The 26,527-nt window shown below is 38.6% G+C and overlaps 2 protein-coding genes across 3 annotated transcripts in view; both read right to left on the bottom strand.

Annotated features, from left to right (window-relative positions):
• dyrk1b (dual-specificity tyrosine-(Y)-phosphorylation regulated kinase 1B) overlaps positions 1-17,214 on the bottom strand; it is a 41,370-nt gene extending 24,156 nt beyond the window's left edge. For both annotated transcript variants that reach the window (XM_084435518.1, XM_084435519.1), the window contains exon 1: positions 16,449-17,214. The gene's annotated coding sequence lies outside the window, so the exon portion shown is untranslated. The remainder of the gene's footprint in view (positions 1-16,448) is intronic.
• Positions 17,215-19,501: 2,287 nt separating this feature from the next.
• alkbh8 (alkB homolog 8, tRNA methyltransferase) lies at positions 19,502-26,250 on the bottom strand. The gene is made up of 11 exons (XM_084385929.1): positions 26,073-26,250; positions 25,327-25,561; positions 25,108-25,239; positions 24,826-24,921; positions 24,125-24,229; positions 23,976-24,046; positions 23,536-23,642; positions 23,128-23,279; positions 20,784-21,040; positions 20,324-20,473; positions 19,502-20,197 (listed from the first exon to the last, which is right to left on the bottom strand). Exons 1-11 carry the CDS (start codon positions 26,205-26,207, stop codon positions 19,616-19,618), a joined length of 2,022 nt encoding a protein of 673 aa, XP_084242055.1. The 5' UTR covers positions 26,208-26,250; the 3' UTR covers positions 19,502-19,615.
• Positions 26,251-26,527: the final 277 nt, after the last annotated feature.

Below are 26,527 nucleotides of genomic sequence, written 5' to 3' on the forward strand. Positions count from 1 at the left end.
TAAAACAGGTGGGGAACAGGACATCTAGCTATAGGGTCTTAGCAATATTTATTGTAAAGTGCCCTGTGCCATTCAAATGGCAAACAAAATGACAATAAACGTTTAAATATAAACTATCTTAATATTAAACAAAGTTTTTATTTAGTTTTTCAGTGAATCTACAAGTTGTAAGTGAGATAGACCTCTTTGTTGCGCTCGGTAATTCAGTGGTTTATGTATGTCACTCAAATAGCATGGTATAAAAGCACATGCACAGAATTTGAAGCTGTAAAAAACTTGTTTCCAAACAGAACAGTTGTCCTCATTACACTTGTGTTACCTGCGACAAAAATGGCCCAATGTTGCTAGTGCCGTGGAAGTTCTGCCAAGAAACCTAAGATGGGTTAGGTTCAAGTTTACCATTACAGAAGTTTGAAGTTTCATCCATAAATAGGTTGCATGAGGAGCCATGCTTGAACAGTTGTGGACACGAACGATAAAGATGTCCAACACTTAGGCCATGGCACCAGCATTTCAAAATCACTTTTAAGTCATAGCTGAGCTGTCACAACTTTAGGAATCAAAATACTTGCATAACTACAAAAAAACAATGTTAGACTTAATCTTCAACTTTTTTTTTTTTACGGACATATTTACAAAAACAGAGCATCATGTACACTACCGTTGAAAAGTTTGTGGTCATACGTTTTTTTGAAAATGAAATGAATACTTTTATTCAGAAAGGGTGCATTAAATTGATCAAACGTGATAGTATATATTTCTAATGTTACAAAAAATATATATATTTCAAACATTTAGTTTACAAAAATGCTGTTCTTTTTAACTTTATTCATCAAAGAATCCTGAACAAATGTATCATGGTTTCCACAAAAATATGAAGCAACTGTTTTCAATAATAATAAGAAAGCACCAAATCAGCATATTAGAATGAAGACACTGTGACACTGACATGTGACACTGAAGACTGAAGTAATGATGATGAAAATTCAGCTTTGCAATCACAGGAAAAAATACCTTTTACAAATGTATTACAATAGAAAGCAGTTATAGTCAACTGTAATATTTCACAACCCTGTATTTTTGATCACATAAATGTAGTCTTGGTGAGCACAAAATACTTCTTTCAAAAACATTAACAAATCTCTGATCCCAAACTTTTGAACAGTAGCATATGTTAGACAGTTTTTGGATAGTATATTTATTACACAGCTTTCTGGAATACTTGATTCTGATTGGTCAGTTGCAGAAATCATCCAGTCATCCAGGGCATCACTGCACAACTGTTCAATCAATCCGGGAAAACAGTTTCCTACAAAGTTGTCATGTAAATGCTCTCTGCACTCTATACAAATAAGATTATTTTATTATATAAACTTCTCTCCATGCATTTATTTATTAATAATAATAATATTGATTAATTAACAAAGTAGTTGTGTGTAATAAGCCAGATAACGTAAAGTTAGCCAGTCATTATCTCAAAATAGGCCCTGATCATACTAGATGATATAGTATTAGATATAGGTTTATTTTGTGATAATGACAGGTTGACTTTTCCTTTACATTAGATATTATATTACTTGAAAAAGGTGTGTGTGCGCGTGTATAATATATGTAATATACATATACATTTTGTAACTTCAGTAATATAGCCTAATATTTGAACACACTCAATGAATAACGGGGAAAAAAAGAGTTTATTTCAATGGCTTTATAGTCTTAAAAACATAATGATGAAGTGATTATTACATCACAACATGCTAAATTATTAAATATGTTCTGGTAATAATACATGGGACACAATGATCAGGAAGAGACAAAGCTTGACAGTATCTGTCCACACGTGTCAGTGCACTTACGCCTGACCCTTTCGTGGAGCGAGACGCAGGAGAATCCCCACTGTTAATCCCTGATGAGCCTTCCCCCCACCCTGCCCTCCCTTCCACAGTGCGACCTTTCACCTGAAAACCACACATAACAGTCACACAGACACTCAATGAGAGAAACAGCGAGGGCGCTGTAGCCCAGGTCACACCAGTATCATCCTTTTTAGTGCAATTAATCTACTTTTTTTTTTTTATGTGGGTGTTTTTTTTTTTTTCACAAAGAGTAAACTGCTTTAATGTATGCATTAGTGTTTCTAGAGTTCAGGGAAAGTTCATAAGAGTGATCAGGTTGCTCATGGGTCATTCCTACAGTGCCACTGGAAGCCTTGGGGTGACATAACAATAAGCAGCAACACATACGTATTACAGAATTTTAAAAAATGAATACATTTTTTTTGTAAACCTACATAACTGCTGATATCAATGCTTTACCAGGGATTAAAAGAGAAAAGCATACATGGGGCTGTGATAATTGAGAAGTTACTGGTGGTCCCTCCTCTGCTGCCTCTAGTGGCCAAGCCAAGTCACTGCACGAAGGGAGAGGAAGCATTGGCAGTGGGAGAGAAAAGCCTTTTTAGATCAGCACTTGGTGAATCTGGTAAATCCGTGAATCAAGGACGGGTTGGATATTGTTTTCAACCACTACCTTGTTTCTAAAAAACTTCCACATGCACACACACACACACAATTTTGATGTTTACCTAAGAGAGCATGTTTTCAATGCAGAATTTGGATTTCCAAAAGTCTTTAAAAGGAAGAACAGAAAAAAAATGAGCACTAAAAAGTTTTGATAAGGTCTGTAACAAAGTTTAAGGTGGAGTATGCAAGATTGCTAAACTTTGCATCACCCGAGAACAAATGAACACAGGCCAAACTTCTCAAAGTTTCCTGTACTCCGATTCACAAATAGACTTAAAATCTCTTATGGCAATAATATGTAAACAAAGTATTTTTGTCTGTTTCTTTTTAGACTATGTAGCATCAAGGTTTACAGAACCAAAAATAGCAGCTCAGTACTTTGATGAACGTGATCTAATGGCAGGACTGGAATAAACTAAGGCCATTAGATTTGTCAAAGGACAAACCCATTAAAACAAATCAATCTAAAACACATCACATATCTCTCCCCATTGCAAGGCATGAGTGCAGATATAGACAATCTATTTGAGTGGAAATTATGCCCAACTTGAACATTTCGAAAAAAAAAAAAAAAAACCTATACAAGTTCAACTGCTTTGTCTTTCACCTCATGTTCACACATAAGCAGCCAAATCTTTGGGAGGTTCGACACATTTATTCAACGTAATTTGCAAAGCAAAACAAACCGTTAGGGTAACAAAATAAGTAATTGATATGTCTCTTGACAAGTTTCAGGGTAGCATCCAAAAACAGATATCAGGGTATCATATCGCCCTACTTAACATAAAGACATCACTGTTCAATTGGCCTGTTACGTACTTGATCAAAAGGTTTACACTCAATAAACGGCTTTAACAATCATTCCTCACATCACTGTAAAGTCTAGGGTGATTTCTGATCCCTTCCAAGTTCTCTTGCCATCTGGAGTTGTACTTTTTCCCAGTCACACTAGTTAATACAAAATGCCCACATTCGGTGCTGGAATAAAAAAAAAATTATCTTTCTTTGGGAGGTTTGAAAAAATTATTAAATGTAATTTAAGCAAATTACATTGAGAACATTGTTCAAACCCCACAAAGGCTTGGTTGCTCACATTTGATGAAAGACAAAGCAGTTGAAAGTACAAAGGCTAAAATATTTTATTTATTTTTTGCTATTTTAATAAAATATGAATTAGCAATTGTAGCTAATGTGGATGTACAAATTGTAGCAATTTGTGGATGGTCAATAACTAAATACCATCCACAAAAATAAATAGAACCAATTTCAAACAGTCCTGATCAGCATCTCAATATGCTCTTAAGAAAAGTGACACTGATTAAAACAAACATGTGCATAATATGTTATACAAAGTATGTTAAAGTAATTTGTATGTAAAAAAAGTATGTTAAACATGTTAACGTTCAACATTTAATCAAAACATATATATATATATATATATATATATATATATATATCTCAGGGATGGAAATTAACTTTTTTGTCCACCGGCCACTGTGGCTGGTGGATTTCAAAATCTACCAGCCACTCAATGTTTTTACCAGCCACTTTCTTGTTTTTAACCGACAATGTGTAACTGCATGTGAAAATTAATACTACAAGATCTACAATACTTATGCAGTTTATTTAATCTCAAGTCTCAAAGAAATACTGACATTTTCTCTTTCTCTCTTATATATATTTCTCTTTTTTACCTGGATGTGGCATTTGAATGATTCGTGGTCTTTTATGGCTTCCAGTTTTAGGTTTTTAGTCCCAACAATGAAACTAGGGCTGGGCGATATGGACCAAAAGTCATATCCCGATTATTTAGGCTGAATATCGATATACGATATATATCCCGATATTTTTTCCGCAAAGTGAGAGCAAATGTTCAGTCAAAGTCAAATATGACGTCACAAGTAGTTTTATTGAAACCGACTATTTCCACACACACAAGTACTGTCCCCCTTTACTTAACATAAATTGTAAGAATATGACTAATAGTAAAGACTAGTACTAATAAATAAACATTAGGCCTATGCTAAAGCTATTAAATAGCAGTCCCAAACTAGTTTTTGTTAATACAATGTTGGTATGAGCCACTGGAGTCATTTAAAAATATAAAAAATAACACAAAGAAAAATAAAGTGGCATTTTGGGGTTAATATGGAAACGACAGTTACCATGGTGAATACACAATATTAACAATAACTGTTAATGAACCATGGAAACTGCTCCTGGTGAATAGTATGAAAATCATCCCTGCATTACTTTTATTTTGTGTAATTTATACAACGTAACGGCGTTGCATGCTCGTAGTTTATTTTGCACTTTATATACAGTGAGGCGATACACAGCGCGCGCCGCCATTTGCGCGTGCAATTGAAGAGTGTTCGCTACGAGAACAGGATAACGGCTGACGTGACAAGAAAGTCCGTTTTTCTGAGGTGAAAGACTTTATTTCAGCGTACACTTATGTCCTCTAAAAGTGTCCGCCGTCTGTGTGAAACAGTATATTTTTATTTACCCGCCACGGTGGCCGGTAGGTGAAGCGAGTTTACCCGCCACAACACAAAATCACCCGCATTTGGCCGGTGGCGGGTGCTAATTTCCATCCCTGATATATATATATATATATATATATATATATATATAAATGTTATTACACTCTCCACCTCTGAAATTACAGTCCTTTTCTGCTAACGTCACATGCTAGGTATCATGGGTGAAATTATGCTGATAAACAGCCAAATAGCATTTATTGTTTTAGCAAACTTACATTCGCATATGATATAGTAACATCTGCATTAGCTAACATTATAAAAGTAAAATTGTTTGCTAATGGTAAGTTAAACTCTTCCAGTCTAGATAGCTTGTTTTGGGTAATATCCATCTACTATGCATACATTCATGTATTATAAAAAAAAAGATCCAATAGTCATTGGTAGCTGAAACAGTTTGAAAGCATCAAGTTCAAAGATTTCTTTAGTTCTTGCACAGGTGGTTTTCAAGAGCAGTGCTTCTGAACATGCAAGAATAATAAAGGTAGACAGCTAACATCCACAATGCTCCTTTTTGGATCAAACATACCCCTAAAATTGGAACTTTCAAAACCGCAATTCTTAGACCTTGGTCCACGTGAACACCTAGCGCCCCTCTGCCACCTCTCCTCTTCTTCTTCTTCTTCTTCCTCCACTGTCTGTTCTATTCCTCCTTTACTGCACATACGATGTGATTAAGCTTCTGTTAAGCCAGGCATAATCTCTAGAAGCTCTGGCTATTTAATTCTTGCTGTGCCAGCTTAGAGCAGTCATGGAGCCTGGCAAGGGGTGTGTGCAGGCATGCAGGCACACAGACAGGCACTTTGGCTGTCACAGTCAGTGCATGAAGCAGTCTCACACTCCCACGGTGACAACAGGGCCTTTTACATGGACACATGCAGTTTACTAACCATGGGCTTTAAAACAGGCATGTTTCAAATATATAGGCTACCATGACGCACATACAGATGTTTAAGGACGGGCACATGTGCACATCTAGAAATGCATGCATGTGCACAAACAGCCAGCCTCTTGCATTCAAGTGATGAAGCAGACTGACAAATTTGACAATTTGTGGAACCCGTTTATGCAGTATGGGTAATATAGGCCAATTCGGATGGATGTCGTCTATAGGTAGGCCAGCGTTTGCGACTAGGATCACCACAACCCTGTGTCCAATCACCTTAGGGTTTCCAACAACAGCTTTTCCTGAAATACAAATTAAGCAAAGTTTCTGAATTGCTGTATCACCAATGTGTTTGCAACATCTAACATTTCTATCTTTGGCAAAGCGGTCTAAAAAGAGCGCTGGATAAGATGGTGGCCAACCTGATGGCGAACGTCACAGTCACTGTATGCAAGAGTTGTGTAGTAGACTGTATGTAGGGCTGTAAAGAGTATCAAAGTGCTAGTTCACAAAAAAAAAAAGATAATTCTGTTATGATTTACTCACCATGATGAACAACATTGGACCTATTGACTTGGAACAACACGAGGGTGAGTAAATGAGAGAATTTTCATTTCATTTTTGGGTGAACTATCCCTTTAAATTGTGGTAAAATCCTGTCACCAATTACTCGCTCTCTTTTCGTTCCAAACCCGTAAGGCTTTCGCTCATCTTCGAAACACAAATGAAGATATTTTAATAAAATCTGAGAGATTTCCGTCCCTCCATTGACAGCAACGCAACTGACAATTTGACGCTTTTAAAAGTGCATAAAGAGATTGTAAAACTAATCCACATGAGCGGTTTAGTCCAAACTTTCTGAAGAGACACGATCGCTTTACATGATGGACAGATTGAATTTAGGCCTTTCTTCACATATAAACATTAATCAACTCGCACAATAAGTTGGTAAACGGAAGCTCAAGTATGTTTGCTTGATGTGTGAGAACCAATGAGGTTCGTTCTCGTGTTACGCAGCACGTTTGAGCTTCAGCAAGAGGTCTGTTCTTAAACATCAAACAGGTTCGATTGAGCTTCTGTTTATGTTGGCTGATCAATGTTTATACATTAATAAAAGCCGGTCATAAACATAAATACGGTCTCTTCAGAAAATCTGGAATAAACCGCTCAATTCATATGGATCAGTTTTATGATCTCTTTATGAACTTTTTGAAGCGTCGAAGTGGTGGCTGCGTGAACTGTCAATGGAGGGACAGAAAGATTTCTCTGAGATTTTATCTAGAAATTTGTGTTTCGAAGATGAACAAAAGAATTACAGTTTAGAAACGACATGAGGGCGAATAACTGATTACATTTTTTGGGTGGGAGTGGGGTGAACTAACCCTTTAACCGTGGACCCAGGACTACGGTCACCCCATCAAGTGATACAAACTGATTCTACGTCCTGACATAATTACAGAATAAGCGCTAAACAAGTTTGACTAATCAACACTGGTGCAACAGACTAAAATAAAGCTGTGTGGCATGTTCTCAGTTGCTCCTGATTTCCTTCCTTCTCCTCTCATCTCTTCCCCCAGCCCTGACCCACTTTCATCTCCCTTTGAAGAGAGAGTGACCCAGCAATGTCCCTGATGAGGATCCTATACTGTTCTGCCCCGCACTACCCCCACGTCACCGTATCCATAGAGACATGGGCCATGTAAATACATCCCATATTCAACAACACGCAAGCCTATTGAGTGCTGCCATGCCATTCCTAAAGTCTGTGTACGAGAGAGGAAGAGCAAGTGAGATTTACAACTTATTCATTCCAAAAACTGGCCATAACAAACACAATATTCTCTCATTAGTGCACTAATAGCGAGATAAAGCCTTATCATACTCAAATATGAACTAAAACAAAGTGTCTGTATTTAAAAACAGGCATTTCGACAATGCTCTATTGTGACAGTTGTTAGATCACCATAGATTTGGTCCAGAAGGCTTAACTTCTAACTTTCTGGACAAGTCTGCAGTAAATGGAGTACTATTAAACCCGATCCCATGGTGAATTAAATCATAGCAACAGGGTGTGGCAATATAAAACACAGGCCTCATCACAAAAATAAATACAATTACTAAGCTATAGCTGCATATAGCGTAGCTCAAGTTACCCAGTTCATCAAACTCCTAATCAAACTGTCTTTTTTGCAATTCAACTAGTATCTGCCTAGAGAGAGATACATGACAACTTTCAGAAATCATTGTAATATGCTGATTTGCTGCTCAAAAAACAATTTCGTATTATTAGCAATTATCAATTCTTTGATGAATAGAAAGTTCAAAATGAAATCTTTTGTAGCGGTGTAAATCTCTTTACTATCACTTTTAATCAATTTAATGCATCTTTCTGAATCAAATATTAATTTCTTGACTGAATGGTAGTGTATGTGTCTGTTAATTGTCCTATTAATTAATGGCCAGTGGCTGATATGATTTCAAATTCATCAAATGAATCAGTTCAAAATAAAATCAGTTATTTATTTTACAATATTTACTCTGAAAATGTGCATTATCTACAAGGCTATTGATGTTCAATTTCAGAGCAGATACTAGGCTATATTGATTGGCCAATGAGGCACAGTTATCAGTCGATAATTTCAAATATTAGTCAAATAACCCAACTAGTGGATTATACATCAGTCTACCCGTATTAGGAGTTTTTAGCTAGTCTGTTGTCTCTTTTCTAAACAAGTTGACAGCAAATGTTGTATTGAAAATGTATGCAAACTTTATTTTTTAACTATCCCTGACTTCATAGGTAAAAATAAAGTATTACAATTAGGCAAACGTATAAAAGCCAGACCTGAGGCCTATCATAACACATGCTACATGTGAAGCAATGGTGCTCAAGCAAGAGATGCAGGTTTGAATCACACACACCCTGTCCCAATTCTCCCTCTTCTCACCATCACCTTTTAAGTTTTGTTATAAATAAAATAGCAAAAAGAATAGTTTGATCTAAATTCAGTTTTAATAAACAACACAATAAAATCATGTCTTTTTCACCTTGGGAACTTGCAAATGAATTCCATGTTGTGGTCATGTCATGCACTTGACTTTAAATGACTATTCTCTCATGGTGCAGGGATTTGCACGGGATGGATAAAGATTACTAAAATGATGAAGAAAAGTCTATTTTGGGAGCAGCTCATAACATCTTTATCCCATCCGGCTCCACCAATGACTTTCTCGCTCTCTCTCTCTGACACACATACACACACACATCCATCTTTACACCTTTCTTTTTTGTCTTTCGACTGAATAGGAGATCCATTTATCTTGATTTATCAAGATCTCTTCTCTCCCAGTTTATTCTACCTCCATGTTACCTTTCCCATCTTCCAGACTCACTCCTCCATATGTTTAAACTCATTCACCCTCACTCTCTCTCCATCTCAGAGCTGCGTTAAGCAGGTCAGCAAGGCAGGGATGCTGAGAGGGAAAAAAGATCACCATGAAGATGAGCAGCTCCTTCTTATCACACACATGCAAAGAGGATGCTAAAGCAGACATGCATTCAGAGAGACATCATACTGATCAAACACACACATGCATCACAATAACTCAATTGCACACAATGCAAACACAATGCTTAAATTACAGCAGAAAGGTTCAGCTACTTAAGGTTTGCTTCCACAAATACTGCTCTCGGATATTCATTGATAGCCTGACTCCTTCTGGAAAATAGTATAAAGGGGCTTTCGCTACGGATAGTTATAGGAACTCAGTTATATGAACTCGCCACTAGGGTGGTCCCCCGAGAACTACATTTTCCCCTAGGGCCATTTTCCTGGTAGGAACTCTGAAGTGACGTAAGCCGGGCGACAGCGACGTCATTTAAGCGCAGCATTTAACAACGTCAACAACTGGAGGATGGAGGACGGCGTGATCGGAGCTGTGTTTTTGTTGTGTGCCGTGGGTTTCGTGATAACGGAGATGGAACGTAGACGTATAAGTTATGTGTTTGAAAGAGCAAAAAAGAGGGCTAAGAGACTAAATCTCCCTGGACTTCAGCGTCGGTCCATCTATCACTGTTTTACATGTTCATGGAGTAAGTATATGTTAACTGTGTGTTTTCACGACTTTTTAAAAATGGTGGGTGCCTTTGTTTCGTGTGGCATGTGTTTGGTCAATCAATGTACACTTCCATAGTTCCTATTGTGCTTGGTTAAAAAAAAAAAAAACTACTCTGAAGTAGGAGCTAATCTGGTCCCCCCCAATAAGGCATTCCTAAAACTAAAATTGTTCCCAGTTCCTGCGCTGTGACCAATCCAAAAAGCAGGAACTTCTAGCAAAATGTATAGGAACTATCAAAATGTCCCTCTGGTGCAAAAGCCCCTTATGTTGTCAGAAAACTTTTGAGGATGTCTAACTAGATAATCTGATGGTGTGTGTGAACACAAAATGTAAGTGCAATACTTGCAGCCATGATGCTAGGGAGTTGCTAAAAGCGTTCTAAATCATTTTTAGCATGTTGCTATGCAGTTGTTAGGGTGTTCTCTTAGTGGTTGTTATGGCATTGCTAGGTGGATGGTATGCCTCACTATCGGCTGTTTCTATGGGCGGCTAGGCTATACGTAAGCCGTCCGCCATGTTGGAACGGTTAAAGCCAGTCCGTGAACACTCGAGAACAAGTTGACTGTGCGTCTGCAACCAACGTATGCATATCTGTATCTGCAATAGACTTCAGCAACAGATGATTTTCATAGGATTTAATACAATACGAAGGCATCAGCTAACACGACATTAAAAAGTTACCATAGTAAAAGTAAAAACACTCAAAGTATCATTGTAAAAACATGTAATATTGAGTTAATGCTAGAGATGCACCGATTGATCGGCAGATGACCGGAATTGGCCGATTTTCACGTGATCGGCCATGACCGGCTACCGGCCGGTCAGTCTGACATATGCCGATTTTATGCCGGTCAAATGCACTCGGGCGCCGCATGATTAACCTTTTGAGCGGTACGGTCTCATATATGAGATGTGTATGTCTGTGCCCATGAGAGTACGGTGCGGTGCCACATAGATGTTCAGTGACGTCGCATAACTGCCAGATTCAAACTGTGCTTTCGCGCGTTGGCTGCCTGGCGCTGAGCCAGAGTCGGACGCGTTCAGCGCTGTTATGGCACAACTAAGCAGTGTTTTCAACCTCATAATGTTTATTTTAGGTTTCAGATATTTAAATACACATAAGCACGATTAAAACAATACATTTGGAGTTTGTAAAACACACACTGATGTCTGTGGAAGCAGCAATAACAATCTATTCAAATATAATTTGCCGACATGTGTGTTATTCATATCAGACAAACATAGGGGAAGTAACTATAAAGTTTACTCTATTCTTCTCAGTTCACCGGCCACTTTCTTGCATTTATTTCGGAGAAACTGATGAATTCACGTGCTGTAAATCCGACTGACAGGTGTGTCCTGCCCATCTCATTATAGATCAAGATTAAAGGTTTTTAAACGACCACTCACTTACACGTATTTGAGAATCGGAATATCAGATAGGCTAGTTGATGACATGGTAAGCAAGTTTGTGAATATTTTGAATAAAAAAGGAAAAGTGAAATAAAAGCGACACATCTGTCATACAGTTTTATTGTGGCTGCGGTGTATCGCGTGACGCGTCGCCATGGAAACATTAAAGGGAACGTTCGCGAAAAAAACTCACTCTGGGGGTGGGGGTGTCAGTTAGAATATTTTAAACTTACGCGTGAAAGGGTTAAAGAAAAGATGGAAAATAAATATTTGTGTGTGCTGTAAAGTGGTTAGAAAAAAATTAAATCGGAATCGGCTAAAATCGGTATCGGCAGGTCAAACTCAGTGAAAAATCGGAAATCGGAATCGGCCTAGAAAATTGTAATCGGTGCATCTCTAGTTAATGCATATAAAAACACAAACCAACACATTCTCACCTATGACAGGTTATCCCATTTCTTCGGGAATTTAAATCTCGAACAACCAGAAGCTGCGCAATGTTGTGGCATCATTGATTCTTACTGTGAGTGGCGACACACTGACCGTTGCAAGACGGCTGGTGCGCCGACGTTTCTGGAGAAGTCGAATGTGCCATCTATATATGGCTTGCAGGCCCGAGCCAAAAGTTCACACACTGCAGGTCAAATCTGATTTCATTTTTCTTAAACTGACAACTCAAATTGCATTTTATATTTGGCCAGATTTTTATGTGATTTTTGTTCTATTCAGTTCTACATTCAGTGCGTCGGAAAGGCACTATATAGGCCTATATTTTCTATTTTATTTATTATTATAATTATTATTTTTACGACAGTTCCCATGATATATATGGCCAGATCAAATTTCATTCTGTTCAGACTGCAGTTGCTTTTCCTAGCACATACACACTGGTTGTCGTACCTTCCAAACAAAATAGATTCATTTACGAAGGTGAATCAGAAAATCTGCTTAAAAATGGATTTTATTCAGATAGATTTTCTTCAATATAGAAATAAAAACCATGTTGTCTGTGTGAATAAGGCCCATGACAAGATAAGACTCAAGAACATCAATGTCAGTATAAAAACCTTAAGTTAGAACACTTCGAAATGTAAATGATTTAAGGTATAATATATTTCCATATCACATTCGATAAAGGATGAGTTACTTTAATACTGGGGGTTAAGGGTTTGTGCTTTAGCAAGCTCTAGTAATTATGTTCTATAATGACTGGCTTAACTCTACAGCACCTTGAATTTCTAGATTTGGAAACCGTATTGCACTTGGTCAATGAAGAGCATTGCTGAAACTTACAGGGTTTCTGGGCTTATTCACTTCAAACACTGACCAAGACTGCATCATGTAGAGGTGGGGACTAGACCAGAATGACTCACTCACATACATTACTGCTGCTAAGGTGTACACCTCAGCAAGGCAGGCTGCTCTGATATGTGCATGCAGTGGTCAAGAAAGAGTTGAGACACAGTAAAGGACATAAACACTGAATTTTTCCCCTACCGGAAAGTGTCCACATCACAACTTGCACCATATACCGAAGACAGACTGAGAAAAAGTGCCATCCATACTGTTGCAAAAGAGATTACAAGTTGGTCTGGATATAAGAGTGATTTCTGTAAGAAAATTCTCTAAGAGCCAACTTTCATCTCCATCAAAAGTCACCAACACCTGACTAAATTACAGCTATATAGCCTCTCTCATACCCTAGGTATCCACCAAGCCAGTTCAACATCTACAAAGCCACCGTGTGCTTTTCATTACCAATTTATGAGCCACTGGAAGCAGGAAGAAAACTCCATTAAAAAGGGACAGGAAGTAACAAGCTTGTGGAAGGAAGCTGGGAGCAAGCCATGAAGCCAGCTAAGATGCTCTTGACCAGAAGTCTTCTCTTTTTTTGGCGGCAAAGTTTACTTTAGCTGTAATACAGGGTCACAAGACCTGAATTAACTTCCTGCAATGTGACTGTGATCAATAAAAAGAAAAATCAATCCATCACTCATGCGGTTAGCAAATGACACCATGAGAGACCCATTCAACTTACGCCCATTGACATCTCATGAATTACAAAACTCTAGTTTTGCAGCCTATTTTGGACTGGTTTACATTAATGTCATTTTTATTTGTAAGTTCAATGATGAACACACCTCAATGTCGTTTACTACCAAATGGGCAGGGCACCAAAGTGATGATACTCAGAGGTTGAATGAGCTTGCCGAAATGGTGGTTAATGGCTTTAACTACGATCCCTTACAAGACAAAGCAATTAACGTTTAGGACGATGGCTGTAAACGCTGCTCCATTTCCTGATGCAATTTCCTTGTAATTCCTCAATTTGATATGTAAATTAATTATGTTGATGTGGATCTTACTTCTGGTCATGGATTCAAAGCAATACAAAAACTCGACTCAGGTGGTCACTTTCTCATCTGGCAGTTTAGACGAGCAATAGGGCAAGTGTAGTTTAAAATTTCAAGATGTACATAAATTACGATACACTTTAATAGCCTGGACAATCTCAATGGAGAACACACTTCACACTGTTATCCTCCACACAGCCACATGTTGACCCCGCATGAAAGCCATGCTTTAGAGGAAAAGCTTGTTAAGAGCCACATCCAAATCGATGTGTTAGGCTATATGCCATCTGATGAGTGAAGGGATTTGTCCTGATAGAAAGGGCAAAGTCACACAGGGACAGACGGACAGAAAGGGAGGTGGGCTAAAACAGCTCTTTCCTACTCTAGCATTTATCATGAATTTACACAGCAAGAAGAGCGCTTTGCAATGTTTGGAAGAGCCTAAATGTAGCTTATGCTGATCATCAAAGAAGTCAGAGACACATAAACAGGGAGACGGTATATAAACTTTGCACTTGTAAGTGTGTGTGTGTGTGTGTGTGTCCTCTCCTCCCAGCGCTATCAAATTTACAAGTATGTTGCAAGATGAATAGGGAATACTGCCTCAGGTGGTCTCTGAAAAGACTAACAAGCTTGTGTCCATCCCAGTTTAGTTTATGTCAGCTACAAGAAATGAGAAAATGTGGCATTAACAGCAACTACAAGCCTGTCAAACAACCAATAGGAACTTCCCGCAAAGCAACTTCACAGAATATATACCTGAAAGTTGTTTCTGTTATACACATTACACAATATTGTGTCCATTTGAGACAACATGGTAAAACTGGCCCGATGTCTTGTCATTGCAAAACTTCTAAAGTTAAAAAGCTATAGAGAACAAGCCATTTTACAAAAAGCCTAATGAAACACATAAAAGCATTGCCCATCTATTTAAATGAAGAGATTCGTTTTCATTTTTTTTTCCTGCCAAAGAAAGACCCGTTTAAAGTAATTCCACAGTACGTTTACAGTCATTGCAAGATTTTGTACAATGAAGTTAGTCTATTCACATCCCTGTGTCACTCTGCCACGGACACCAAAAGAAATCCAAAAACAGAGCTGGTCACACATAAAAATAAATAGAAACTAAGGGTAGATTAATAAATGCTCAAGCCAGATGTTTGGAAAAGAGCACAAGAAATGCATGAAAACAGTATAGATGATTTGGGGAAAAGAGATAAAAGATACACTAGGGACATCTAAAAAGATGTCTCAGAAAGACCATCTCCTATTAGGTATCTTTTTTTTATTACAAAAACCTCCAAGACTTTAGAAAGGTGATAGTATACAAATTAGTTCCAAGTTGACTAAATCCAAGATTCACCTAAAATCCAAATGATTCCACCCATTTTTTTTCTTGGGAAAAATCTACATGATCCATTAGCAAAGCATGAATTCTAACCAACACAGTGACAATATGGACGTTTAAAACCATTGCTAAAGTTGACACGTATAATGATGCAGTAAGAAGGCTGATCGAGATGGCAACATGCAAAAGAAGAGCAGAAGCAGAAGTGTGTCCATTTTGAACCGGCATTGCTACTTCAGCACCACAGCAGAAACCTTGCAGAAAACGCTATGGAGATGAAGGGTGTAGGCATATCCAGATTTATCCACACACTGGGCTACTAGACTTGGGTATATGTGCCACATCCAAATGTATTCTAGAGGTGGATGGAAATAAGAATCGGCCATAAATCTCCCTCCAAGCAACATGCTTGTGAACGTATGAACATTATGAAGAAAATTGTAACGTCACCCTACAATACAGAGATCCTTGGAATAAAGTCGCGGTTTTATTCGCAAAATATGACCTATGGACGGTCGTATGTTGTGTGAAACGGTAAATATATTGACCAATGCGTTGAAAACCAACAAGATTATCTGTCAAATGTCGATAGCATTCAAGCATTCTGTGCACAAGATTTGCATCCCATGCAACACCGCAGTTTTGCATTAATGTAATTGTGGCCGAACTGATGCTCTTGGATTTTTTTCTTTTTTAAACAACCATTAAATGACGACTGGGTGTCTAAACAAACGTGATGGGCTAACCTGACTCATCAATCTGAGTAATGAAAAACGATAACCAAGAGATGCATTGAAGGTCTCATAATCGAACATGTTCATGGGTGCATGGCTGCAAACGCGGTTCATGCAATGGATTTGACTGATGCTTATTTTGTATACATATATCACAGAATAAGCGGTTTAACACTCGAAATGGTTCAGACCAGATCAGGAAAGATATATTGCATGGTTTTAATCATTGCAAATCACATCCACTGACAAGCAACCTGACTGCCATGAGTTGAGCCGCTGCTCTCTGGATGGCACAGGAGGATAACGTTTAAATACCTGCCCGTGGTCTTTTGCATCTGACCCAGTTTACATGAAGTAGCAAGCCGAATATGTCCCCACTCCCTCCCCATTCCCCTGCCCAAAGCCTCGGCCTGTGCATCAGGCATCTTCGGGAACACGGTGTCTTGCGAGGAATAAGGAGGGAACAGGCTGAGCCCTAAAAAGGCGATACTAGTGTGTCTGCATGTAAAGAAACCAACTGTAGTCTTACCTCAGCTTCGTGTCCAGCTTCCTGAAGCAGCCATTACCAGTATTCCCCCTCTACCGTCCGAACCTCCGCCACACAGGTACCGGGGCGGACCGAAAAAACCGGCAAAACGACCCCCCTCCCCCCGAACCGCCACCCCTTCGGACGGCTTGCTGCGATCGTCTCCCGAAAAAAGACGAAACGCGCAGGCTATCGTCTTGTCGTCGCTCTACAAGCCCTCTTCAGCACATTTGTCTTTCTTTTCACAGTCCCCCAAAAGCACAGATGAGCGCGACAGGAGCGTCTTCAAACCCCCGGCGCGGCCAACCGCCAGTTCGATGAGCAGCAGAACATGCAACCGTGACAACCGCCGCAATATTCCGCCTTGACGTGGTGTGTCCCGTCTGCTCGTTAAGAAAAAAATCGCGGCAGTAACGGTGGTGGTGTGTGGGTCTCGGCGGCTAGCGCTCAGGCTAACCGCGATCACATCGCCCAGCAGCGGCAGTATAACGTTAGTAGCGGGTCGCTCACGGTGGTGTTGCAGCAGCAGCAGCGAGGGGGTGGAGGGGTGAGAAGAAGAGTGATTAAATGAAAATGGAAAAAGAAAGAAAAACGAATGAACTAAAAACCGGGGTTTCTTCGTCGCACCGCTACAATTAGCGATGTGCATTCGCCAGGGACCCCCCCTCACTGCCCGTTAATCTCGGATCGGCTCCGCGGCTGCTTGTCGCTTAGAGAGGGTCTGCACGGTAAAGCGCGTCCCCGCTACAAAGCGCGCTCGCTTCAGTGTGTGTGCAGTGTTCACAAAATGGCCGCCTAAACAAACCCGACAACGGGCTGCACCCAGCGGCTGTTAGCGTGATTTGCCTCGGCATTTGCCTATGTAGGGGAGAAAGACGATGCTTTTACGGGAACAATAATTTAGAAAACGCGCACTGGAGTGCCTTTTTGGCCCGTTTCAAGCTATTAGAAATTGATAGGTTGATTGGTGCCAAGGCAAATGAACAATGCCGAGGCAGTGGAGATGTGAAGCAGCTTACTTACAGAGCTAATCTGCGACCATAAATGGCTATGGCTAAGAAAACTTTTTTTTATTATCTTAATTTAGCTTAATATTTATATATTCAGCACAACAACAATGATGTGATGAATTAACGTTATTTGGGAAGTTTCCACGTATATATTTTCGTAGGTCATACTGTAAGTTAACGTTACTTTAAAAACAGTTAACACTCTGGTAACACTCTGTCCAGATCGCATGTGTCCCTCAAACTACCAGCTTAAACCAGCAAACAACAACGAACATGTTATTTTCTGCAAATTGCGCATCCCTTTGTCACAATATTTTCGACTTTACAGACGAACAACTTGATGCAAAGTTCGTTATGGACTTCATGAGCTTTAAAAAGCGCAAAAGCATATTACACCAAGCTACTTTTGTCACGATAAGCATGCTTCTAAAAACATAATACGTTGTATTATTCTAGTCACATTAACCGACTATTGACACTAAACAGAAAGCATCTCTCACCCACATACGTGTTAGTGTGTGCCTATATATTTAAGTTATTTATGTTCTATATCTGTTTCAAAGAGTCGCATCATCAGAATAGTGGGGTGTAGGGGGAAAGCATTATATTATGATAGAGGAGGTCGTGAAGTGGATGTGAAACTGATTAAGTAAACCGGTCTTTATATACATCCTCCTTTATCACCATTACATGGAGGCCGAGGGTAACATTTAAAACGGCCTGAATGTGTCGTGTGCCAATGGGACAAAAAGACAAGGTCACAAATGTGACCAACTCCCCCCACGCAAGACATTCACCCCAAACATATTTATAGGTGCCTATTGTTCATAACCTTTTAGTCACACTGTAAGCTCTAATATTCACACGTCCATAGGATTTTTGTGGGAACGTTCAGACTGAACGTGAAAATGACCCTTATGTCCCCCTCTCTCTCTGCTGTTTCTTCATGCGTGAGACCTGCCGTAGTTTATGACAAAACGCAAAGGTATACATTTAAATTGGATATAAATTAAATGGGCCGCCAGGTCAACCTAGGTTACGAAAATTTAAACATGCAGGAAGTTCGTCATCAAATTCAAGGTGAAAGTTCATAGCGCTACCTTTACCTCTGCATTACATTCCGATCCGACGCCATCTAGTGGTCTACAAAAACAGTGCAGTCAGTTCATTGAAAGCTAGATTCAAACTTCTTCAGGCCAAGTATACACTACTGTTCAAAAGTTTGTGCTCAGTAAACGTTTGAGAAAGAACCTAATAATTTTATTAAGCAGGACTGTTCAATGTTATAGTAAACTCTTTTTAACATTGATACGTTTTTCTTTCTTTCTTGCGGACCAAAGCAGCATATTAGAATGATTTTTGAGGAATCATGTGACACTGAAGACTGGAGTAATGATGCTGAAAATACAAAAAAAGTCATATTTTACAATATTAGTTTTACTGTATTTTTGGTCAGATAAAAGCAGCCAAAGTGACATCTTTTAAAAACATTAAAAATCGTACCCAACCCAAACTTTTGAACAGTAGTGTAGTGACAGAGATGAGAAGCCCTGTATACATATTGTAGGAAACTGTAATGTAGCATTTTAAGACTGGACAATAATAACACGCACAGGATGCCATATTAATGTATTTTCATACTTTGTTATGGTGCTTATTCACCATGTCATAGTGCTTATGCTTATTACTGTATAATTTGTTAATGCATAAACCGGTCCAGATCAGGTTGACACTAACATGGTTAACAGAGTTGTCTAATCCATTGCCAAAGTGTAATAAACTGAAGGTGATGATACATGGGGGAACTTTTTTGAGCAATGTTGCAGATCGATGTTGCTTGGGCACTTTCACATTGAGAATGGGCAACAAATTTCTATCTGAATACTTTAGATCGGTCGAGTGCCGTGTCTCACCTGGTTGCCTGTTGACGGCAACATTTCTCAAAAACTTGCCCCGTGTATCATCACTTTTAGGTAGGTTTTGTACAAGAAAGCATATAAAGCAACATTTTGTGCTGCTTTACAAAAACACTCAACATTCAGTCACTATTCTTCAGTTGTCTTATTAACGGTCACTGCATGCATGAAGCAAACAAATATTAAATATACACAATTTTAAAATGTACATTTTTAAATTAAATGTTTTTATTTATTCAATGAACTAGACTTTTTCCTGTGCAATATCATCCTTTGACGAGGTATAATGTGTCTTCTCCAGTTCCGCACACCAGTTACCCTGATCATGGTAGCTCCTAAGCACTTTAACACCTGCCACACCAAAACACATCTCCTCCAGCTCTCCCTGCTGGAAGACATGATAATAGCGGTGAAATACGGGCCTCTGGCTTGTGTTGTCCACGGGGACATCTGTGCTACTACTCGTTGATCCCTTGTTCTTGTCCGCACTCCCTTTTAAGTGCCACGGCACCAGAAGATCTTGGGAAAGGAAAGCTGTGCGGTTAGTGTGGACGTGGATTCTGGGTTGTGTCACGTTCCCAAAACCGTCCTCTGTGCGTTTCATGTCTGAACTCATTTTCCTATCATGCTCCTCCGGTTGGTTGGACTTATTTTCTTCAGTTTTAAGCTCCTTGCCATTCTCCATGCTAGTTCCAGTTGTTCTTTCTTTCAGATATTTTGATTTCTGATTATTGTATTCCTGCTCCATAGCCCAAACGTAGATCAGAGCTCTTCCTCCCACCTTTAATAACCGGATCAGCTCTCTGACAGCGGCCTGTCTTCTCTCCTAAGAACACAAGCCGTTTGTTCAGCATCATGTCTCACTTAAACATTTTTTTTTTTTTATAATTGTACAAAAAATATAACATGATCCCTTAAAGTGTTTCCCCCCTGAATTAGCGAGGTTGCTCACCTGTGTGGAGAAATGATGAATGACTGCAATGGAGATGCAGGCATCACAGCTGCCACTGCGCAGGGGGACAGACAGCGCATCTGACACGAATCCCTCATGACCTCGTTCAATGCATATCTGCACCAGATTAGCACTGCGGTCGCAGCCCACCTACAGATGGACAGACGATAGAGGCTCCATCACAGTTCTCCATTTTTTAAGGGGTTATAGTAATAGAAATTATCTTAATTGTAAGCAGAGGTGTAAAGTCCAGGGGTCAGAAAGTAAAAGTCCTGCCATTTGTTTATTCCACCCATGAAAAGGCTGAAAAACTGTGCTAATCAGCAAATCCAGGTGATCGGAACAGGACTTTTACTTTCTGAACCTGTACTTTACACCTTTGATTGTAAGTGATAACCATGAGATGTCTGACCAGGTTTATGTCACTTCCCGGGAAAGTCTGCTGTGTTGTATTACTTACCGACATCACTTCAGGGTTGATCCCCAGGTATTTGCCGTTGCCACATCCGATGTCTGCTAGAACACCACCAGGTGGCAGGGACAGTAGGAAATCTCGCACCTGAGGCCACGGTGAGTGCCGTGTGCTGCTGAAGTGGGAGGAAATCTCTTCATAGACCTGATGGACATACTGTGACTCCAAACGACAGGCATCGCCTTCAGCAACAGGCACAGTGGGTGGAGAGGGCAGCCGCTGGCTATCGCAGGCAGATGGATAGGCTACAACAAGAAATAAACAGATTCTTGTCATTTTTACATCTACAAACATATACAAATGCAAAGAGACATTCATATGATTTTGATGTATATTCACTATTGAAAAAAAACTGGGGCCAGTATATGATTCTTTTTGAAAGACGTCTCTTATGCTCATCAAGGCTGCATTTATTTGATCAAAATACAGTGAAAACAGGAATATTGTGAAATATTATTACATGTCACATGATCCTTCAGAAATCAGTCTAATACGCTATTTTTTCAGGGTTCTTTAAAAGAACAGCATTTATTTGAATAAAAAAATCTTTTGTCACATTATAAATGTCTTCACTGTCACTTTCGATCAATTTAACCCTCTGGTGCTTCTCATTTAAGGGTCACACCATACTCCTCCCAGTCAAAAGTGGCCGAACACTTCAAATACAACTTTATTTTCCAGGAACATCAATGTAATATATTTTTGTTCAATTGTTTTTTTATTTGATTAATATTTTGGGGGTATTTTATTGTACTAAGTACTATGTATGCAATAATTATGACCCATTTGTTTCCACAATTTTAACAATCCAATACAAATAATAAATCCATACCATTTTTTTTATTTAAAAAATATATATATTTTTTCAATTAATAATTGATTGCTGTGTGCTTTTTTCTGCATCATGGCTGATTTGTAGATTATATCCAAAAATTATCTATATTTTCATTTTTTTATTATTATTATATCCTATTAATTTTAATGGCAGTCATTTTTGACCACAAGGGGTACAAGTGTGACTATTTTTTAGGACAATTTAATCTTTTCGAATCATATCCACAATATAAAAAAAAAAAAAAGTTAACATCAAATGTAATACAAGTATTTTATTAAGAAATTTCTTTAACGCTACACTGTGTAGGATTTTCTTCCATCTAGCGGTGAAATTGTTTATGACTACCAACTGAATATTACTTTCTAGCCCCTCCCATTTCGAAAGTGTTTTAACTCCTACGGTGGCCGTATTAATTCAAATCTGCCGGCAGTCGCGAGTAATCTCCCCCTCGCCTTCGTCACGGTGTCACTGAGTGTAAAAACGCGAAAGGCGAAGCTTGAATTTCCAGGTATGTCCCTCTTTGGCTAATGTATTTTCAAGATGGAGGCACAACATGGCTGCCGCCATTCGAGCGACTCGTTCGTATGTATTCTAAATGGCAGATTCTACGCTTACGAGAATACTTGATTAGTTGGTGGAAGTAATTACACATTAATGAGCACATATTTTGATAGAACAAAGTGGTTTTTGCTAAGAATCAACTTAAATTACACAGTGTAGCTTTAAAAAACATAAAAAATAAAAAATATATATATTTTTTTATATATATATATATATATATACAGTGCTTGAAGTGGGGGGAAAAGGTGCCGGTACTCTCTTGCATTGGCAAGTAATCATGACATTTGAGATTTCTACAGTGAAAAACAAAACTTGGAGATATTGCTGGTACAACAACAATTTATTGATATTTATTAACAACATAAATGTATTTAAACAAGTTGTGTATGTGTGTGTGTGTGTGTGTGTGTGTGTGTGTGTGTGTGTGTGTGTGTGTGTGTGTGTGTGCGTGGCATGCGTGAAAATGGAACTACTCCAAGTCTGCAAGTACAAAAATACATTTATGGTGAGATTACTACATTTTCATGTCATATTCTGTGTTAATTTTGACCACGAACCATGCGCTGTCACTTTAATTCAGCGCGTGCAGCACAGCGAAAATAGACTCGGTGCAGAAATGATCGTTGGACTGCTGTAGTATACGCACCGCATACGCATTGCAAACGGAGTATATGTGAAATGGGCGTGACACTGACGCTTTTTCTGTCAGTGGTAGAGTACCGGCTACATGCGAGAAGTAGCGGTACGCAAGAAAAAGTGCAGGTACGCTTTGGAGTAAAATGCAGAAGTGCCGGTACTGCGTACCGGTGAGTACCGCCCCACTTCGAGCACTGTATATATATCTCTTACTGACCCCAAACTTTTGAATGGTACTGTATTTAGATAAGAATTTTTTTTTAAATGTAGCTTGCATAAGTAAATACTTCACACGCTCACCACAGTTGCAGGGTGTATGGCGGATTTTTCGGAACGTCATCGATATCCTGGTACCACGGCGGCTCAGGGTCAGATTACTCAAGTCAGAGGTCATGACCCCTGACCCTCCAGCCTCCAACACTGGTACCACATCAAACTTCCGAGGTGTAATGCTGACATGAAACACACACAAAACATGTTCATATCTCCCTAGAACAAAGAATTTATAATTATATTATGTTATATATTTTGTAAATAATAAATAATAATTATCAAGTAAATAATAATATTATAATAACAAAATACAAGAGAATACAAAATTCAAAGAACATATGGCTGTAGTGTTTGGTTGGTTGCATATTTTTTGGGCATTTAGTGTATACAGAGGGTTGATAAAAAAATAAAATAAAAAAAATTCCAGTTTCTCACCCGTGAGTCCACAGATAACGGCTCTCTCCTTTCATCACTAGCAGACTTCGCTCCGGCAGCACCACAGCGACAGAACGTCCGTCAGGATGTTTAAAGTCCATTACTGTCTATAAGAAAATCGGAGGAAAGACAGAGGATAGATGTTAAACAGAGATATCCATCCATGTAGGAAAATCACGAGGTTCATTTTCCATCTCCATCTTTGTTTTGACAAAGGAAAATCAGATAATCAATAAAGTTGCTGTACCATAACCAATCAATAAGGCTACAAACAGGTCTGGTGTAACAGAACACAATCCCACACTTTATCACACCATAATACATCAGTAAATGAAAAACATGAATAAAGTATTGTCAACAAATGAAAGAAAACAATTAAAAAGTAAACATATACTCATAATCCATAATAACTGACATTTTATTGCTTCATTTATTCATACCTTTGCACCGAGACTCAAGGAAAGAATGGGGTCTTCAAATGCAGAGTGAGTGTCCACATGAGGAGGAATTCCTGCAACAGACAATAACATTTACTCCTATAAACAGGCATAAATCTCGCCTCAGGTGCGTCAATACATGAATGTACTACCTTGTCCACTTTGGTATTGGTTTACAGTGAGCTGGTCTGGGAGGACACTTATGTGGCCATCAGCCAAACATCTTTGTAGTAAAGCATCACATTCCGCCGGCAGGCCTGAAATGACAGGTGTCTATTCAATTTTAGATTATATATGTAAATATATGTATACTACCACTCAAAACTTTGGAGAATATTAATACTTTCATTCGGCGAGGACGCATTTAATATATCAAAAGACAATAAAGACGATTATAATGTTGCAAAATTTCAAATGTTTTTCTTTTGAACTTAGTTTTTATTCAAGAATCCTCAAAAAATGCATCACAGTTTTCACAAATAAATGAAGCAGCACAACTGCTTTAAACCTTGATAATAATAAGTAATATTTCTTGACCAGCAAATCAGCATATTAGAATAAGTTCTGAAGGATCATGTGACACTGAGGACTGAAGTAATGATGGTGAAAATGATGCTTTGCATCACAGGACTAAATTTCATTTTAAAATATATTACAATAGAAAACAGTCGTTTTACATTGTAATTCTATTTCACAAATTACTGTTTTTACTGTATTTTTGATCAAATAAATGTAGTCTTGGTGAACATAAGATACTTCTTTAAAATATAATTGCAAAATCGTATCAATCCCAAATTTGTTGAATATCTGCAACTACTTTATTATCATCAAAATGTGGAATTTTTATACTTACCACCTGGTAAAGGCTGGTCTTTGTCCACGTTATTATTATCGTACCGAAATTCATACCCATAATGCTTCACTCTTCTGTGTTTCAAAGCTTTCTGCACTGATATATGAAAATAAAGTGAAAATGCTATTATTACTATCATGTTAATACTAATAGGTTTGCCTTCATCAAAATATTATCTAAGGGAATAACTCTGCTATAGATAAATATATGACAAAGATTAAGGAGCGAAGAATCGAGGAAGCATCAATTTGAGTATTGAGAAGCACCCCAAGCATCTCTCACCCGTGACATCATCAGTATGCGGTGTCCAATCAACAGCATGCAGCAGTTGCAGCTCCTCCTCTGGAGACACAAAATCCTCCAACACCAGCAGACCAGGAGGTAAAGCACAGGATACACTCCGGTCACCGTCCACTGACAAACAATCAAAGATGAGAAGCATCAGAAACACTGTTCACTGAACAGCTCACTGAAAAGGATGATATGACCTGTGTAACGCACCTTTCTCGACATAGCTTAAATAAAGTGTCACACTTTGCTCCTGACACTGCAGTGCTCGTCCATTGAGATGTGTATATGCATTCTGGCATGCTTCAATTGATGAATATGTTACAAATGCATAAGGTTTCGCTGGAGGGGTGAGGAGCGACTCAACAGTTCCTCCCTCTTTAAGAACCTCCAGCAGCGACTCTCGGCTCACTCCATTCCCCAGACCTCCATTAGACACCACCAGATGCTACAAAACAGACATTCGTAAACATTGTTGAGAACTTTATTCGTGAACATATTATTGACTGATTTTGTGGGTAATTTATGCAAAGCAATGCACTGCATATTTCACCATTTGAGAGGCATCATCAAGATCACTGTTAATGTGAACATAAAATGGTAAATTATTGACCACTCAATCTGCTATGACCTCTTTAGTTAAGCTTGGCATCTTATTTGTATCCATGTTATACGCAAAGACACGTAACTTAGCCCTTTATTCAATGTGGTTTACTATCATTGTTGGTGACTTGACTGGAGAAGTCAACAAATCATTTATATCTCATATCCTAATTTTACTGCATTCGTTGAAAAGAAGTAGTAACAAACAGCTTATATATGTATACACTGTAAAATTAGTATTCAGAAATATTATATACATAATGACAGGAATCTAGCAGCAGTACATTTAAACTATGTTCCTGACTGTCTGAATCGATATCTTTCTGACAATTCGGCAAAAGAAACTTCGTAGGTACCTTTGTGGGATGTGACACTGTGTTTATGCCCTCGTGTTTCAGTAATGTGTGACTGGTTTTAATTTGCCTTCGAAGCAGTTTTTTCTCCTCTTTAGATCTTCTGACACTTTTTAAGCTGTCCATGCTGCTCTCCATTGTGCTACCACATATTTGTCCCCCCGTTCGCACGAACTGCACAGTTGGTTCCTAGAGGCGTGTGTTCCGGTCTTTTATATGATTTATTGGATTCTAGTTTTATCGTTTCCATTCTTCGGCAGTGACATTATGAACACAAAGTAAACTTGAAAATTATTTAATTTCCAATTGCTGAGCGAATAGAAAGCCGCATCGAACCATATAAATCAGGCCGTCTTCACAGGTTTTTTTTAATCTAAATGTAGCTTTATCAGGGCGTGGACAATTATCTAAGGCTTTTGACCAAGGGACGTGCCGAAATAGCTCGATTTTGGATTTGG

This window comes from Rutilus rutilus (genome assembly GCF_951802725.1).
Source record: "Rutilus rutilus genome assembly, chromosome: 17".
Lineage (NCBI taxonomy): Eukaryota > Metazoa > Chordata > Actinopteri > Cypriniformes > Leuciscidae > Rutilus > Rutilus rutilus.